Here is an 18,183-nt window from a genome sequence, read left to right on the forward strand (position 1 = left end):
ACAAATTTGGTCGTTACACCTCGTTATTTCGCATTTGAAAGCAGCAGAGGCTTGCTGCCGGTCAGCATTCCCTGAGCGAGACTCCTAGCCGCTACAGTATAGGGGGTCTCAGGTCCAACTTTGGTATTCACAAGATGTATAATACAACGATTGCACTTTTGAAAGGTTAAATATTGTTGTCAAATTCATTGGCCTCTCTATAAAACAAGTCCGTTATCTCATTTGAATTCCATTTTCAGTGCAACAGCAACTTTAGTAATAATTCCTAATAATTATTGCGCTTCCTGTAAATGAAAAAAAAAAAGGTTGACAGCTCCTTTTGTTTCGACCCATGTTCTGTAAATAAGTCTACCCTCTGTTTAGGTCAAGATTTCTAATGTGGAGCTTCCTTGACGATCCCTGACATTGTGGCCGATGTGTGATTTACGCTGTCAAAGTTCAGTCATCCCAGGAAAGCAGCCCACCTCCAATCTTTGAGTAGTTGTGGCCGAGTGGTCAAGGCGATGGACTTGAAATCCATTGGGGTTTCCCCGCGCAGGTTCGAATCCTGTCAGCTACGTACGCCTCCCTTTTGGCCCTTTCTTCCCAGTGTTCCAGTGATAATGGGTTTCTCCAGGGAGATAACACGTGCAGACATTTCCAACGCACCTGAGCTGAATTAAGCGGCAAAAACAAATAATGTTCCTGATGGACTTTAGCAGCAAGGCCTGTGACTATTGATCTCGTATTATTTGAGTTTTCTGTGCAACAGCTAAGTAAATATAGATTGATGACAATTTTGGCTCCTGTTGTGATCCAAACGAGCGGTTGACCTGCTCCTTATGTCGCAGTCTCTTTTGACTGATGCCATGTAAAAAACTTGGCGCATTCTTTCGGCCAAGAGTTCACATGTGGACTGTCTTTGACGGTGCTTGACGTCATCCCCGCTTAGAGGCTTCATATGTCAACGTCCAACTGTTCCGGGACAGCATCCTATGTTCCCGTTGGATGCAGTTTGGTCCCCGTGCTCAACCCCATAGACTCGACGTGCACTGGAGATTACCAGCGCAGGTTCACATCCTGTTACTACGTAAGCCTTAACTTTGACCCTTTTTTCCCATTGTTCAAGTGGAAGGTGGGATTTGCTTCCTAAGGGGAGGTGTTACACACAGGCATTCACGTAGCGCATGGTCTGAAAGTATGGGGTCAAATGGCAGAGTTTGGGGATGAACAATAACAATATGGCTTTGTGGATTCAGATGTGGGAGAAATGTAAACACTCCAAGCCACGAGGACGCCGGTAAATGCAGTAATATCTCTGGAAGGAGCTGACATTTGAAGACGTAGCTTCAAAGTGTCGGGGGTATATATGGGTGCAGAGCTGCTTGCATAGCCCACGACCCCTCTGTGGGATTCCTAGGCAATGCATTGTCCAAGTAGGCCGTCTAAATCATTTCCCATGACTTGGAGGTTTAGCCAGTGAATTACAGAGCAACAAAAGTGGCCCCCCTTCCACACATGTTTCAAAATTGAGAGAGGTGTATTTATTCATGTTCAGTACATATAGAATTTGTACTCATCAGCCCAACTGAAGCGTGTCAAAGTGAGGAATGATGTCAAGGAAATCTAAAAGAACGAGGAAACAGTTGCAGGAGATTGTTATTGGAGAGCATCAAAATGAGCAAATTCCCTGACCGGGAATCGAACCCGGGCCGCGGCGGTGAGAGCGCCGAATCCTAGCCACTAGACCATCAGGGAGAGTCAAGAGGAGAAAGAACGAGAATGAAAACAATATAACCCAGTAGTCAGGCTCCCACAAATTTGGTCGTTACACCTCGTTATTTCGCATTGGAAAGCAGCCCGGCTTGAGTCTTTGAGTAGTTGTGGCCGAGTGGTCAAGGCGATGGACTCGAAATCCATTGGGGTTTCCCCGCGCAGGTTCGAATCCTGCCAGCTACGTATCCCTCCCTTTTGGCCCAGTGTTCCAGTGATAATGGGTTTCTCCAGGGAGATAACGCATGCAGACATTCCCAACGCTCCTGAATTCCTAGCCAATGCATTGTCCATGTAGGCCTTCTAAATCATTTCCCATGACTTGGAGGTTTAGTCAATGAATTACAGCAAAACCCCTCAAAACTGTCAATCCATCAGCCGGGTCTGTATGCAAGTTGGGATCCTCCGTTTTTATACCAACTGCTACATTGGCAACTGTACGTTGTTCTTTAAAATGTGATGGGGAGCAACAAAAGCAGGCCCCCCTTCTATACATCTTTCAACATTGAGAGAGGTGTATTTATTCATCTTCAGTTCATATAGAATTTGTACTTATCAGCTCAACTGAAGTGTGTCAAAGTGTGGAATGATGTCATGGAGATCTAAAAGCACAAGGAAACAGTTGTAGGAAATTGTTATTGGAGAGCATCAATGTGATCTAATTCCCTGACCGGGAATCGAACCCCGGCCGCGGCAGTGAGAGCGCCGAATCCTAGCCACTAGACCATCAGGGAGAGTCAAGACGGGAATGAGCGAGAATGAAAACTATATAACCCAGTAGTCAGGCTCCCACAAATTTGGTCCTTACACCTCGTTATTTCGCATTGGAAAGCAGCAGAGGCTTGCTGCCGGTCAGCATTCCCTGAGCGAGACTCCTAGCCGCTACAGTATAGGGGGTCTCAGGTCCAACTTTGGTATTCACAAAATGTATAATACAACGATTGCACTTTTGAAAGGTTAAATATTGTTGTCAAATTCATTGGCCTCTCTATAAAACAAGTCCGTTATCTCATTTGAATTCCATTTTCAGTGCAACAGCAACTTTAGTAAAAATTCCTAATAATTATTGTGCCTCCTGTAAATGAAAAAAAAAATGGTTGACAGCTCCTTTTGTTTCGACCCATGTTCTGTAAATAAGTCTACCCTCTGTTTAGGTCAAGATTTCTAATGTGGAGCTTCCTTGACGCTCCCTGACATTGTGGCCGATGTGTGATTTACGCTGTCAAAGTTCAGTCATCCCAGGAAAGCAGCCCATCTCAAATCTTTGAGTAGTTGTGGCCGAGTGGTCAAGGCGATGGACTTGAAATCCTTTGGGGTTTCCCCGCGCAGGTTCGAATCCTGTCAGCTACGTATGCCTCCCTTTTGGCCCTTTCTTCCCAGTGTTCCAGTGATAATGGGTTTCTCCAGGGAGATAACACGTGCAGACATTTCCAACGCACCTGAGCTGAATTAACCGGCAAAAACAAATAATGTTCCTGATGGACTTTAGCAGCAAGGCCTGTGACTATTGATCTCGTTATTATACTATTGAGTTTTCTGTGCAACAGCTAAGTAAATATAGATTGATGACAATTTTGGCTCCTGTTGTGATCCAAACGAGCGGTTGACCTGCTCCTTATTTCGCAGTCTCTTTTGACTGATGCCATGTAAAAAACTTGGCGCATTGTTTCGGCCAAAAGTTCACATGTGGACTGTCTTTGACTTTGACGTCCAACTGTTTCAGGTGATGAACAATAACAATATGGCTTTATGGATTCAGATGTGGGAGAAATGTAAACACTCCAAGTCACGAGGAAGATGGTAAATGCAGTAATGTCTCCGGATGGAGCTGACATTTGAAGACGTAGCTTCAACGTGTCGGGGCATATATGGGTAAATAGCACATAACATGTCCATTCTGTCTGTTTGTTAAATAAATCTGAAATGTTAATATTATTTAAAACAAAAAGCCACTGATGGAATTACATCAGTTTTTGAAGTTGCTAAAAAAGAGCAGCTGAAATTGTGTCTTGTGAATATTTAGATTTATCCACCAGGATAAGCTCTGCTGCAGTACATTGATGATTTTATGATCTGCAGCCTGCAGAGGGGGCAATAACACAGAACAACCAAAAGAAGTAAAAAGGCCAGGGCAGAAATGCAAGACATACGGTTTAGTCTGAATGTCTTAAAAGAAAGACTAATGATCACAAAAGAGGGGGATGACAGGACCAGGAGGTTGTGCCAACTCAAAGAAATAAATAAAACAAAACAGGGCCTATCAGCCTATTATCATGAGCCCTGACCAAGTGTCACTGTGTGGTACTGCAGCACTACTGTCATGGACCGCAAACGCCTGCAGAGAGTTGTGAAGACTGCGCAGAAGATCACCAGGACTCCACTACCCTCTCTGCAGAGCATCTACTAACCGCAGAGTCCACAGGAGAGCTGCTTCCATCCTCAAAGACCCCTCCCAGCTCCAGCACAGACTGTTCACACTTCTACCCTCAGAAAAGAGATACAGAAGTGTGAAATGCAGGACCTCAGGACTGAAGAACTCTTTCTTCCTCTCTGCCATCAGACACCTAAACAGCTGACAGGAGTTTGCAACATTGGACATAACTGTTTAACTGTTTACATTGAATTACATTTTGCTTTTGCACATTCATTTTTTCAGAACTGCACTACCTCACTTTATTGCCTTTATTCGTCTTATTTTTTGCTCTTATTTTTTAATTTAATTTAATTTTATTTCTATTTTTATTTTACTTCACTGTATGACATTTAGTGTGGATGGCAAAGTAAGAATTTCATTGTACAGGGAAACATGCTTTTTGTCTGTGCATATGACAATAAACACTTTGAATCTTTGAATCTTGAAACTTGAATCTAAGGAAACAAGGTTTAAACAAAAGCGTGGCTGTCTACAAACAGCTTCCAGTTGACAAGTGCTATAAGGCACCAACCTTTTAACTTAGTGTCTCTAACAAAGACTCTCTTATATGTTGCGCATGCATAGGGTATCCCCACTAACCTACATCCAGCCTCCCATCACAACATAACCAAAACACACAGACCAAAACATGGCATGGTTCAGGCAAGAACCTGGAAAGAAGACAAAAGAGAAAAACAACGTCAGACAGAAAATCCACAGTTCCACCTACCCTGGTAAGTAACACCGCCACCCATTAAAACCACACATAGGGTTTCGTATATTAGCATTTTACCACTACTAGTTACTAATGTGGGATAGAGCATCTGCTAGGACATTCTCAGACCCTTTTTATGACTAATCTCCAGGACATAGTTTTGAATAATGTACCATCAAGGCCTCACCCAAGCCTTCCAATACTGTCATAGCCCACCAGACAAGACGTCTTTTTTGCCAAGAACTACAGAATTGTCCTTATAAGGACAACATGGATGGTGATGAACCGGCAGTGTTCAATGGATTCGTGAACAGCAGATCAAAACTAATAACAGTAATCAAAACTTCGGTGACAGCTCTGAGTCCAACGAGGGCATCTTTGCCATAATACACGTCCGACTGAAGGCACAAAAGGGTAACAAGAGGAGAAGAATGAGATGTCTAACGCACATTGCCTGTTCATGGAAAGAGTTTCACAATCTGCTAAATTGGTAGATGGACACTAGTGCTTTAATCTCCCATTTAAGGATTTGGACATATGCCAAACAACGTGCTACAACTCTGAAGAGAAAGTTTCTCAGGAATCCCTCATTTTTTATTTTTAAAATGGAAAGAGGAAAGGGAAAGGGCCCTAACTTTGCCTAAGATGGATGTGACAAGTTGTTTGCTGATAGTGAGGGTTTGGATGGAGGAGCTAGGGGTTACAGAGGCCCAAGTATGAAATCTGCTTTGGCTATTGAACCTGGTGAAGTAATTATTTAACTGCTCTGTGAATGAAGCAGGATCTGGGCAGTCAGCCACTGCAACTTTGCTGGCTCTGCCCATCATGATGCCATACCTCCTTCACATTACTTAATGTAAATGATTTCTCCACCCTGTTCTAAAAATTAACCTTAGCCAATTTGGCATTCCTCCTGAACTTTTTCTCCAGTTACCTCACCCTTAATTTGTCCCCTAATAGAAAGGCCTTTTTCTTTTGAATCAAGCAAGTTTTCATTTCCTTAGTAATCTACCTTTTTTATTTGGATATTTAGTTATCTGCAGGGTAGGGGTAACAATGCCTTCACAGAACAAAATATATGAGGTCATGACGTACCTCAGTCATCTTATTAGAGTCATCACCACAGTTATTAAAAAACAAGTCCAAGTCTGTCAGCTCAAAACATCCTCTTAGTGCTTCGACTGCATCTTTATTCCGGCCTTTATGGGTTTCATGATGGGTTCACCAGTTCACATATCAGAAGTTTCAAGGACTCCGTGTTCAATGGAAAAACATATGGCTAATATTTCTTTAACATTTGAGCTTAAAGGCAACTGTGTTAAGAAAAAAAATTAATTGCAGAGTTGTACAGCTTTCTCCAAAAGTATTAGAACACTGCAATGGCGAGGCTAATTCATTTGTTTTTGTTGTACAATGACGAAATCTGGTTTTGGTGAGATAAGTTTTTGAGATAAAAAGATCAAAACTCAAAGTTTAAGCTTTGGTACTTACTCCTGGGTATGTTAAACAACATAGAGCATCACAACTTGTATCAGATTGTCCTGGGAGAATGACTTTTCACACAATAGTTAGCTCTAAATTATTGCTTTTGGTTTTATCCTTGGGTTGTAAGATAAGAGGGGAAATATTGAGAGTTACTGCACAAACATTGGCATAACCAAAGCAATTTGGAATGTGATGAAAAAAGAAGAAATCGTATCTGATGGTCCAGCAAGTACTTCACTCCAGAGTTCGTTGTATGACGAACATTAAATGTTTATTGTATTTGCTTCTCAACTTAGCCGATGACGGACCAATTCATCTCACAAACACGTTCATAGTTTCATCTTTGACCTTGTTGCGGTCCCCACTACCTTGTAGTCAGTTCCTTTGCTCCAGCTACCGTGTCCTGTCTGCTGCCTTCATTAGCTTCAATTCAATTCAGTTCAACTTTATTTATATAGCGCCAATTCACAACAAAGTCATCTCAGGGCAGTCAAAATTATAAAGATGTATAGAGAGAACCCAACAATTCCCCCTGGAGAAGGCCATAGGCAACAGTGGAGAGGAAAAGCTCCCTTTAACGGAAGAAACCTCCAGCAGAACCAGGCTCAGGGTGGACGGCCATCTGCCTCGACCGGTTGGGGATGAGTGGAAAGGGGAGAGAGAAAAGAACAGAGCAACAAAAAGCAACAACAAAACATCGGGCAGATTGGTAGGACCAGTAGCTGCACACAGGAAGACACACAGCTACAAAGCCGGGGAACACCTGCTAAGCTGAAGTACATGTTCTCTTGTAACAAAACCTGTGCTATGCATTGTTTCCTTGATGACTGGACAACAAACTTAAAAGTTTGCCATATGATGTCACTAATTACATAATCAGTACGTAACACAATACACAATACAGTACAGTATATGATACACAATAGACAACATAAACAAAAAACAGAGGAAACCCTCGTTGGCTCATACATAGTATACATATGTAATTTTGTTCATATATATATATATATATATATATATATATATATATATACACAAAAACACAAAAGATAATAATAAAAGATAATAATAAACAGACCCCAGGTCAAACATAAACTGGCCAATTTGTAATGAGTGGCATAATTTCTATTATTTTGTTACAATTACAGTGCCCACACATTGTCATATATCATGTACAGTCAGGAGGATCCCGGTCCCCGGAGGGGTTTCACCGTCACCGCCGGCCCCCCGGCTGGTCTTCTGCCAGACCTTCAGCCCCTCTGTCAAGGTTTTTGGTCTATGGTTTGGTCATTCCTTATTACGTGGTTTTGTTGTTCCTAGTTATGTAGTTTGGTTATTTCTTGTTATAGTGGTTTGGTTCTCCTTTGTTAGGTTGGCATTAGTTTATTAGTTTATTTATTTACTTTACAGTGTTCCCCGTATTAGTTACCGCTGTTAATTTCCCATTGTCTCTAGTCTAATTTGTTTAGGATTTATTCCTATCTGTCTATTCCTGTTTAGTTCATTTGTCCCTATTAATTTCCCCTCTTACCTGTGTGTTTGAACTAGTTACAGTCTTGTCTGCTCCCTGGGTGTTCCTTACATTGTATCTGTCTTTTATGAGTGCACCCTGTTGTTTGTATAGCTTTCCTGTCTATAGTTCACCCTATTCATGTATAGTCTGTCATTTTGTTTCCTTTAGTTCTGTAAAGTTTATTACCCTCCTGTTGGAGTGATTTTCAGTTGTGTTTAACCCTCCTGTTTCTTTATTAATAAATACCCTTTTTCTTTATACCTCTTCTTGACGTCTCCTTACTTGGGTCCTTGTAAATTACTTATACAAACCGTGACGAGTGCCAATTCACAACAAAGTCATCTCAATTTACAGAACATTGTCAAGACTATTAAGATGTATAGAGAGAACCCAACAATTCCCCCTTGGGCAAGCCCTAGGTGACAGTGGAGAGGAAAAACTCCCTTTAATGGAAGAAACCTCCAGCAGAACCAGGCTCAGGGTTGGTGGACATCTGCCTTGACCGGTTGGGGTGAGTGGAAAGTGGAGAGAGAAAAGAAAAGAGCAACAAAAGCCACAACAAAGCATCAGGCAGGTTGGTAGGACCAGTATCTGCACACTGGGAAACACACAGCTATATACAGCTATATATATATATATGTATATATATATATGTATATATATGTGTGTATATATATATATATATATATATATATATATATATATATATATATATATATATATATATATATATAGCTGTATATAGCTGTGTGTTTCCCAGTGTGCAGATACTGGTCCTACCAACCTGCCTGATGCTTTGTTGTGGCTTTTGTTGCTCTTTTCTTTTCTCTCTCCACTTTCCACTCACCCCAACCGGTCAAGGCAGATGTCCACCAACCCTGAGCCTGGTTCTGCTGGAGGTTTCTTCCATTAAAGGGAGTTTTTCCTCTCCACTGTCACCTAGGGCTTGCCCAAGGGGGAATTGTTGGGTTCTCTCTATACATCTTAATAGTCTTGACAATGTTCTGTAAATTGAGATGACTTTGTTGTGAATTGGCACTCGTCACGGTTTGTATAAGTAATTTACAAGGACCCAAGTAAGGAGACGTCAAGAAGAGGTATAAAGAAAAAGGAAAAAATATATATATATATATACACATATATATATATATACACATATATATATATATACACATATATATATAAGATATATATCTTAGATCTTATCTTAGAAAGATAAGAGATATTTAAAAAAAGTATTGGTCCTAACACAGAGCCTTGTGGAACTCCATAGCTAACCTTTGTGCGCATGGAGGATTCATCATTAACATGAACAAATTGAAATCTATCAGATAGATAAGATTTAAACCAACCTAGTGCAGTTCCTTTAATTCCAATTTCATGTTCCAGTCTCTGTAATAAAATGTTATGATCAATGGTATCAAATGCAGCACTAAGATCTAACAGAACAAGTATAGAGATGAGTCCAGTATCTGAGGCCATGAGAAGATCGTTGGTGACTTTTACCAGTGCTGTTTCTGTACTATGATGAACTCTAAATCCTGACTGAAAGTCTTCATACAAATTATTCCTATGAAGGTGATCACATAATTGTTTTGCGACTACTTTTTCAATTATTTTATAAATAAAGGGGAGATTAGATATTGGTCTGTTATTGGCTTAAACACCTGGGTCAAGACAGGGTTTTTTAAGTAGTGGTTTAATTACAGCTACCTTATAGGCCTGTGGTACATAGCCTGTTTCTAAAGATAGATTTATGATATCTAATATGAATTTATCTATTAAGGTTAAAGCTTCCTTGAGCAGCTTAGTTGGAATAGGGTCTAGCAGACAGGTTGTTGGTTTAGATGAGGTAATAATTGGAGTTAGCTCAGAGACATCTATGGGTAAAAAGCAGTCTAACAGGGAGTGGGGCCTTATTGATGACTCTAGCACTGCTGTACATGAAGATCTATCTGTAATTTTTGGGGGGAGGATCTGGTGAATTCTTTCTCTAATAGCTACAATTTTACTCATAAAGAAGGTCATGAAGTCATTGCTGCTCAAAGTTAAGGGAATAGTAGGCTCAACAGAACTATGGCTCTTAGTCAGCCTGGCTACAGTGCTGAACAGAAACCGGGGGTTGTTCTTGTTTTCTTCTATTAATGATGAATAATATGCTGTTCCGGCATCACTGAGAGCTTTTTTGTACATTTTTAAACTATTTTTCCAGGCTAAATGAGATTCTTCTAACTTTCTGAAACGCCACTTCCTTTCTAACTTTCGTGTTTCCTGTTTTAAGTTGCGTGTTTGTGAACGATACCATGGAGATCACCTCTTCTGGTTTACTGCCTTCTTTTTCAGAGGAGCAACACTTTTGAGTATTGTACGTAGTGAGGCTGCAGAATTGTCAACAAGATAATCTACTTGTGCAGGAGTAACATTAAGGAGACTACTTTCCATTGTATTAACATATGGTGAAGCAAATGATGAAGAAATAATTTCTTTAAATTTGTTGACAGCTTTTTCACTTAAACATTTGCTATAGTGGAATTTTTCCCTAACTGCTATATAGTCCGTTATTGTAAATTCAAATGTTATTAAAAAATGGTCAGAGAGAAGAGAGTCGTGAGGAAATATGGTTAAATTATCCGCTTCAATTCCATACGTAAGGACAAGGTCTAACGTGTGACTAAAACAGTGAGTGGGTTTATTTACATTTTGGGAAAAACCAATTGCATCTAATAATGAATTAAACGCAGTGCTCAGACAGTTACTGTCAGCATCTACATGAATGTTAAAGTCACCCACTATAATGACTTTATCTGTACTAAGCACTAAATCAGATAGAAAATCAGAAAATTCAATCAAAAACTCTGAATAAGGGACTGGAGGACGGTACACGATAACAAATAATAGTGGTTTTTGAGTTTTCCAGTTTGGGTGTGAAAGGCTAAGAGTAAGGCTCTCAAATGAGTTATAACTATGTTTAGGTCTAGGGTTTATTGATAAGCTACAATGGAAGATTGCTGCAACTCCTCCACCTCGGCCTGTGCTTCTAGAACATGATAATTAATATGACTTGGGGGGGTTGACTCATTTAAACTGACATATTCTTCCTGCTGCAACCAAGTCTCAGTGAGACAAAATAAATCGAATTGATGATCAATTATTAAATCGATTACTAACAGAGATTTAGAAGAGAGAGATCTGATATTTAATAATCCACATTTAATAGTTTTGGGGTTTTGTTCTGTAAGAGGAGTAGTCTTAACTATTATTAGGTTATTATGATTAACTCCTCTTGTTGTCATATTTACTTTATGTAATTTAGGTCGGGGAACAGACACAGTCTCTATAGGTATGTGGGAGTTGTGGGGGGGTGACGGTTGTAAGGACACTGCAGAGAGGCGTGTAGGACTGGATCTCTGCATCCTAGGCTCAACTCTGGATTGTCATACTTTTGGTTGTTTAATAAAACCAGCCATATTTCTGGATAAGAAAGCTGCACCATCTAAAGTAGGATGGATGCCATCTCTCCTAATCAGCCTAGGTTTTCCCCAAAAACGTTTCCAATTGTCTATGTAGCCCACATTGTTTGCTGGACACCACCTAGACAGCCAGCGGTTGAATGACGACATGCGGGTGTACATGTCGTCACTGGTCAGATTTGGCAGGGGGCCAGAGAAAATTACGGAGTCCGACATTGTTTTTGCAAAGTTACACACCGATTCAACGTTCATTTTAGTGACCTCCGATTTGCGTAATCGGGCGTCATTAACTCCCACGTGAATAACAATCTTACTGTGTTTACGTTTGTCTTTAGCCAGGAGTTTCAAATATGATTCAACGTCGCCCGCTCTGGCCCCAGGAAGACATTTGACTACAGCCGCTGGAGTCTCTAACTTCACGTTTCTGACTATGGAGCTGCCAATTACCAGAGTTGGTTTCTCAGCGGGTGTGTCGCTGAGTGGGGAAAATCGATTAGAAACATGAACCGACTGGTGGTGAACCTCGGGCGTCTGTTTAGCATTAGATCTCTTACGAACCGTCACCCAGCCGGACTGGCTTCCCGGCTGCTCGGGAACTGCCGGGGGACAGCTAGCAGGGGCTACGCTAGGTCGGCCCGCACCAGCTACCGGGGCCTGACTAGCTGAGTTGTTTTCCATGGTGCGGAGCCGTGCTTCCAATTCCGTGAGCCTCGCCTCCAAAGCTGCAAAAACCTTACACTTGTTACATATACCATTATCACTAAAGGAGGCAGAGGAAAAACTGAACATGAGACACACTGAGCAAGTGAGAGAAGGAGAAACAGAGGGAGACAGAGAAGCCATTGCTAATGGATAACCGCTAAGCTAACGAAGCTAATATAAGATAAATGTGGAATTTGTAAACTTTAGCTGGTTATGTTTTGCAAAAGCAGGTGCTTGTGTAATACAAGCGTATGTTACGACTAAGTATTAATTCTTGTGCGAAGAAACCACTTATTTAAGTAAAAATAACAGCTACAATTAATCAGTAAACAGTCCTTCGCTAGAAACCCAAGAGTGTGCAGAAACAGGAAGTGACGCAATACGCTTACCGCACGAGGAGCCGCCTATCACAACTCACGTGGTGGATTGGCAAATCCAAAATTACTGCACAAAGTTACACACCTTGAGCAGCTTAGTTGAAATAGGGTCTAGCAGAGAGGTTGTTGGTTTAGATGAGGTAATAATTAAAGCTTGCTCAGAGAGATCTATGGGTAAAAAGCAGTCTAACAGGGATTTGGGGCCTTATCGATGACTTTAGCACTGCTGTACATGAAGATCTATCTGTAATATTTGGGGGGAGGATCTGGTGAATTCTTTCTCTAATAGCTACAATTTTATTCATAAATTAAGTCATGATGTCATTGCTGCTCAGAGTTAAGGGAATAGTAGGCTCAACAGAACTGTGGCTCTTAGTCAGCCTGGCTACAGTGCTGAACAGAAACCGGGGGTTGTTCTTGTTTTCTTCTATTAATAATGAATAATATGCTGTTCTGGCATCACGGAGAGCTTTTTTGCTGTTTTAAGTTGTGTGTTTGCAAACTATACAATGGAGATCGCTTCTTCGGGTTTACTGCTTTAAGTTGCGTGTTTGTGAACTATACCATGGAGATCGCCTCTGCTGATTTACTGCCTTCTTTTTCAGAGGGGCAACACTATCGAGTATTGTACGTAGTGAGGCTGCAGAATTGTCAACAAGATAATCTACTTGTGCAGGAGTAACATTAAGGAGACTACTTTACAATGTATTGACATATGGTGAAGCAAATGATGAAAGAATCATTTCTTTAAATTTGTTTACAGCTTTTTCACTTAAGCATCTGCTGTAGTGGAACTTTTTTCTAACATTCATTTTAGTCACCTCCGATATGTGTAATCGCATTGCATTAACTCCCGTGTGAATAATAATCTTACTGTATTTACGTTTATCTTTAACTAGGAGTTTCAAATATGATTCAATGTCATCGCTCTGGCCCCAGTAAGACATTTGACTACGGCTGCTTGAGGCTCTAACTTCACATTTTTGACTATGGAGCTGCCAATTACCAAAGTTGCTTTCTCGATGGGTGTGTCGCTTATCCATTTTATTTTAAATTTGTCATTGGTACTTTAATAGAACACCTGTAGTTTCATTAGACAAATTGTGATTTAAAAGTTTTCACGTGCCTCTCAGTTGTAGTATCAGAAAAAACACTATGGCAGCAAAATCCAAATAAAATAAATAAGTTCCAGCAGCAGTGGGCCACAGATCTCTCTTTTTTATCTCAGGAAAAACAGAAAAAAACTGCTTTAAAATAAATTGGTTTGCATTTAGGTGCGACGGACATGTAACACCAAACACAAATTATTAAAACATATATTTTATTTTCTTGGTGCAAGTTAATCACTGCACTAGTCACTTCATTATCATCTCATTGTCAATCCAGAGCAAAAAATTCAGTCACAATCAACATCACTCAACAAAATCACAATAAGCAACCAAACAGCAATCTTCAGAAGTTATACTAAACATAATGCCACATGTTTCGACTCCTCACACAGGAGCAGACACTAGCTTATTATGCTTGCAACATCAGGTTGTATGCCATTGCCAGTTCTGGAAATTGAGGTCAATTAACATAATATAGTTTATGTCGGAGCAGACGGCAGCTGTTGAATAATTTTTAATAAATCATATAATCTGAGAGCTATACAGATTTGTTATACACAGATCAGTCACACCATTGTAATGTTGTGGTCCATAGGTGTCAGCATGGGACTGATCTGTGGCTACGCAGCCCTGTACCCAGTGAGCTGTGATGCAGTGTGTGTTCTGAACAGAATTACAGTTTTCCCATGCTGACCCCTGTCTGCTGGTCAGTATATCTACAGAAAAGACAAAACATTCCCTTCAAATCTTAAAGGTCCATTTACTTGTTTCACTTGCATCTCTCAGTCTTCAGCAAATGCAACTGGCTCATGTGGTCACATGACTTTGGTCATATATTTTGTAGGGATGTACTGATATATCATTTGGAGTATTGCAATAGAAATTTACAAATAGTGTTTCAGGTATTTTTTATCGTGGCAAAATCATAATGTGAGCTTTAGTTTTGTTACATTATTAATATTTTGTGAGTTCATAAACACCATCTCAGTTCAAAGACTGTAGAATGATTTTGGTGCCAACCAATACAAAGACAACAGATCACCAATCCAGTACAAGCTGGACAATCTTTTAACTGCACCCAATACTATATATAATATTAATACCATTAGCTACTTGCCAAAAAGGTTTAAGAGGAAACTTGAAGCAACTATCTGGTTAAAGATGTTCTACAGTAAAACTGGTTAGGTCATGTTAGTTTCAGTTCTTGACTTGGGCCTGTTGCACCTCACTCCAGAGCCAAGAGAGGAGATTTTTGTGTGATTGGCAATACACTTACAACCTTTTTTTGAGTTTTTTTGTACAAGTGCTGCATATCAGATACACCAAACTATCTTAACACAAATCACTAAGTGTAAATTGCTAGTTTCATCTTTTAATCAGCTTGCATTGCATCCTTTTTTCCCCCCATTTGATAAAAAATTTAAGAGAGTCAAGTAGAAATCAGGAGAAAGATGATAATAAGTATGACTTTGTGGTAGCTCTGGTCTTTGGACTGGGTTATGAATTTCCTCTTTCATGCGACTTTGGCTCTCAACTGACTCCTCATTCATGACCTCATCCCAGATGATGCTGACTAATCACTTATGTTACCGATGTTCACATAACACCTGATCCAGCTCCAGTTGCTGAAGATTGACACATACAGTATTATTCCCAAATGTGAGGAGTGAACATTTGCGCATTGCCAAAAATAATATCTTCCACTCACATTCACTAATGTAAATATATGAATAATGTCAGAGCAAAGCACTACATTATAATCTTGGATTAAGTGCCATAAAAATTACTTCATGTGAAAAGAAATAATCAAACACAGATGTGTAAAGCAGATATGAATGTTGACTTAAAGCTGATGCAGACAGGGCGATGCATGGAGCTCTCAGCAGTCTTCTATACGTCTTCAATACGATACAAGTCCCCTTGGCTCCAGCACAACTAGCAGGCTGCAGTTCAGTAGGTTCACCGTCCCTCTCTGCTCTTCCACAGGCGGGTGCTCTTCGCAACCAGGTCTGTTTTATCCAACACCCTGGTGGCTGGTGCTTGGGCCCAAGAGGGGAGAACAGTGTCTTGCTCTTCTGATCTATGCCCAGTAGTGATGCCCTACGCACCCCCTGTTAGTCTTCTCTCCAGCCGGTCCAGTTTGGCCAGGTTTTCCTTCAGAAGTTTGGAACCAGGGCTGAGAAGGAGGGCTCGCTGGTAGTACATCCTGGCTGCTGCATAGTCTCCCTGCACACAAATGAATTATTTAGTTTTTGTAGACTTTTGTTTATATATATATATATATATGTATATATATATATATGTGTGTGTGTGTGTGTGTGTGTCTGTGTCTTTTTTCTCTCTCTTTGTTTTTCTCTCATTGCAAATTTATCTGAATGTATTATCAGTTTTCTCATGTTAACAAAAATAATAATTATAAAATATACTGTATATGCTTAGAAAATGTCTATACCCTAATTTGTATACTCCTACCCTATCTGTTCCTTTTTATGTGAATGTTCTGGATGTTTTATGGGGATGTCAATTATATGGTGACTGCCCACACGTCTGTTGGTGCACTTCTCTCTTGCAAGAAAATAAAACCCTTAAAGACATCCTGGATGTGGAGGTTTCTTTATGTATTACACTTGAGGTGTCTGTTACCAGTAATTGTCGAATTTTGTCACTGCAATTTTGGCGTCACAAACAGGATCTGCGAGCGGCTGCTAGAGGAGTTAGTGAACAGTGGTTTGCATGCACCCTGGGAGAAACAAACTACAGCCACAACCTCCGCTGTTAGAATAAGCGAGAGACAGTCACATACTTCCTGTAGTAGCTGTCAACAGATTCACAAACTCAAAATTAATACCGGTCAAAACGGATACCAGGTGAGTCGTAAAGAAGTTTTTAAAATCATCTCTATTAGGCTCAGGTAACCATTCTTGGTGAATTAATCTGATCGAATTACCAACTCCTAATCACTGAGGTGGCTAAGGGCATTGATGGTTAGGTGTTTTTACCTAACAACTTCTTGTTAGTTGAGGAGAATAAAGGGCAACTTCTAAGTTGGACGAACGAGCCAACAAATAAGCAAACAGGCAAGTAAAAGAACGGATAAAGCAAGTGAAAGGGAGCTTAGGAATCCTCACCCTCACAGAGATGTCTGTGTTGTAGAGCTGTGCACGGACTTCCCATGGGGAATGCGGGAAGTAAAGAGGGACACTCGATGGACACTTAAGACCCTATTGTTGAGATTATGAAAACCAAGTATGGTGACAAAAGTCTTAAATGTTTGGATTTTGGCTTTCCTCAAGGTGCTTCCTTTAGTAAAAATCAAATCGTAAAATTTGAAGAAAAATTGTTAAGACAAGAAAAGAAACTGTAGGGTAAAAAGTGTTATGCCCCTGGTCTAGGGGAACCTAGACATAACACGATGTGTGCCGCCACTGCTTTCATTCCCAATCAAAACCAGACCAAGTGTTGTAATATGTAGCTATTTTTATTAACTTCGGATGTGAGCAATGCCCAAAACAACAAACAAAAACTCTAACATCATCCCTGTCTGACCTAAACAACCAAATAAATGCAAAACAAATGACAGGGTGCCTAACCTGAACTCCTGCCCAAAACAGGAGAAAAGGTAGTAACAAAAAGGGCTTCTCACTCCTACTGTGGCTACTTGGAGCTCAATAATTTACAGTGAGTTCTATTTACAATTTTTACAGAAAAATTCCAAATTACAAAACAAAATGCGAAGCTCCCTGTAAGTCCAGTAGTCGCGTACAAAATGCTGGGTTGGTTGGGAGTGGCAGAGGTCGGGCCGCTGGGCTGCTGTCATCGGTTATAAATGGAGAAGGACGCTCCATCCTGTCCAATCAGGTGGCGACATTGAGTTTGAATGGACCAATGGACTACCTGTGGCTCAACCCCACCCCCTCAGACACACCCACATAAAAACACACCCACACAAAACACACCCACACAAAAACACAGGAGGAGGAAAAAAAGACAACACAACAATAACACACATAATGACTAGGGTCATAACAAAAGAGAGTGTCACAGAAAGATACAGATGCATGACTTGCATAAAGAATGTTTGAGCATGTGGGAAACAGGAAGTAGAGAATAGAGAAAGAAAACACCATATACTCCCAGTGTGTCCTCTCTCTATCCAGACATTATAGCGCTGAAACTGGATGCCGACTACTGCCCGTCAGTTCCGCCGCAACCAGTTCAAGGAGCAGAAGGAGGACAGGATCCCGAACCTGATTCAACCACCTATCCCAACATCATCTTTACACACTTCTGGGGCATCTGATTCGTCAGTCTGAATGTGGACCAGATCAATGAAGGATGAGCCCCAACAAGCAGAATTTAATGCACTTATGGTCGAAGTGCCTGGTCCAGAGGTCCCGCAGCTGGTCTTCAGGGCTTGGACTGATGAAGACGTCTATGCAGCTGGCAGTCACCTGCCTGATCCAGCCGACTCTGCTGAAGAACTTAAAATGTTCTGCAGAGACTTTAGACCCACTGAAGCAGAATTAAGACGGCTCTTGGCAATGAAGGCAAAACCATCATATCTGAAAAAGGTCATGGCGAAGTTGCCACAGGCCAATTGCAGATACAAGAACCAAGACCAGGACCACGCTGACAATCTAGCAGAAG

General features: G+C 40.7%; 1 protein-coding gene and 4 non-coding genes across 9 annotated transcripts in view; 3 read left to right on the plus strand and 2 right to left on the minus strand.

The window, feature by feature from the left end:
- The first annotated feature begins 477 nt into the window (after window positions 1-477).
- Window positions 478-559, plus strand: trnas-uga (transfer RNA serine (anticodon UGA)). The gene has a single exon. It is a non-coding gene; the product is annotated as a tRNA-Ser (tRNA).
- A 1,106-nt stretch (window positions 560-1,665) lies between these two features.
- On the minus strand, window positions 1,666-1,737 carry trnae-cuc (transfer RNA glutamic acid (anticodon CUC)). Its single transcript has one exon. It is a non-coding gene; the product is annotated as a tRNA-Glu (tRNA).
- Window positions 1,738-1,856: 119 nt separating this feature from the next.
- trnas-cga (transfer RNA serine (anticodon CGA)) lies at window positions 1,857-1,938 on the plus strand. Its single transcript has one exon. It is a non-coding gene; the product is annotated as a tRNA-Ser (tRNA).
- Window positions 1,939-3,020: 1,082 nt separating this feature from the next.
- trnas-uga (transfer RNA serine (anticodon UGA)) lies at window positions 3,021-3,102 on the plus strand. The gene has a single exon. It is a non-coding gene; the product is annotated as a tRNA-Ser (tRNA).
- A 10,629-nt stretch (window positions 3,103-13,731) lies between these two features.
- The window catches only part of tmtc1 (transmembrane O-mannosyltransferase targeting cadherins 1), a 125,614-nt gene continuing 121,162 nt past the window's right edge, over window positions 13,732-18,183 (minus strand). For all 5 annotated transcript variants that reach the window (XM_067495725.1, XM_067495723.1, XM_067495721.1 and 2 more), the window contains one exon: window positions 13,732-15,762. In XM_067495725.1, the coding sequence (XP_067351826.1) occupies window positions 15,637-15,762 (126 nt within the window). In that variant the 3' untranslated portion in view covers window positions 13,732-15,636. The remainder of the gene's footprint in view (window positions 15,763-18,183) is intronic.

Source organism: Channa argus, unplaced genomic scaffold, assembly GCF_033026475.1.
Source record: "Channa argus isolate prfri unplaced genomic scaffold, Channa argus male v1.0 Contig038, whole genome shotgun sequence".
NCBI classification, from domain to species: Eukaryota; Metazoa; Chordata; class Actinopteri; order Anabantiformes; family Channidae; genus Channa; species Channa argus.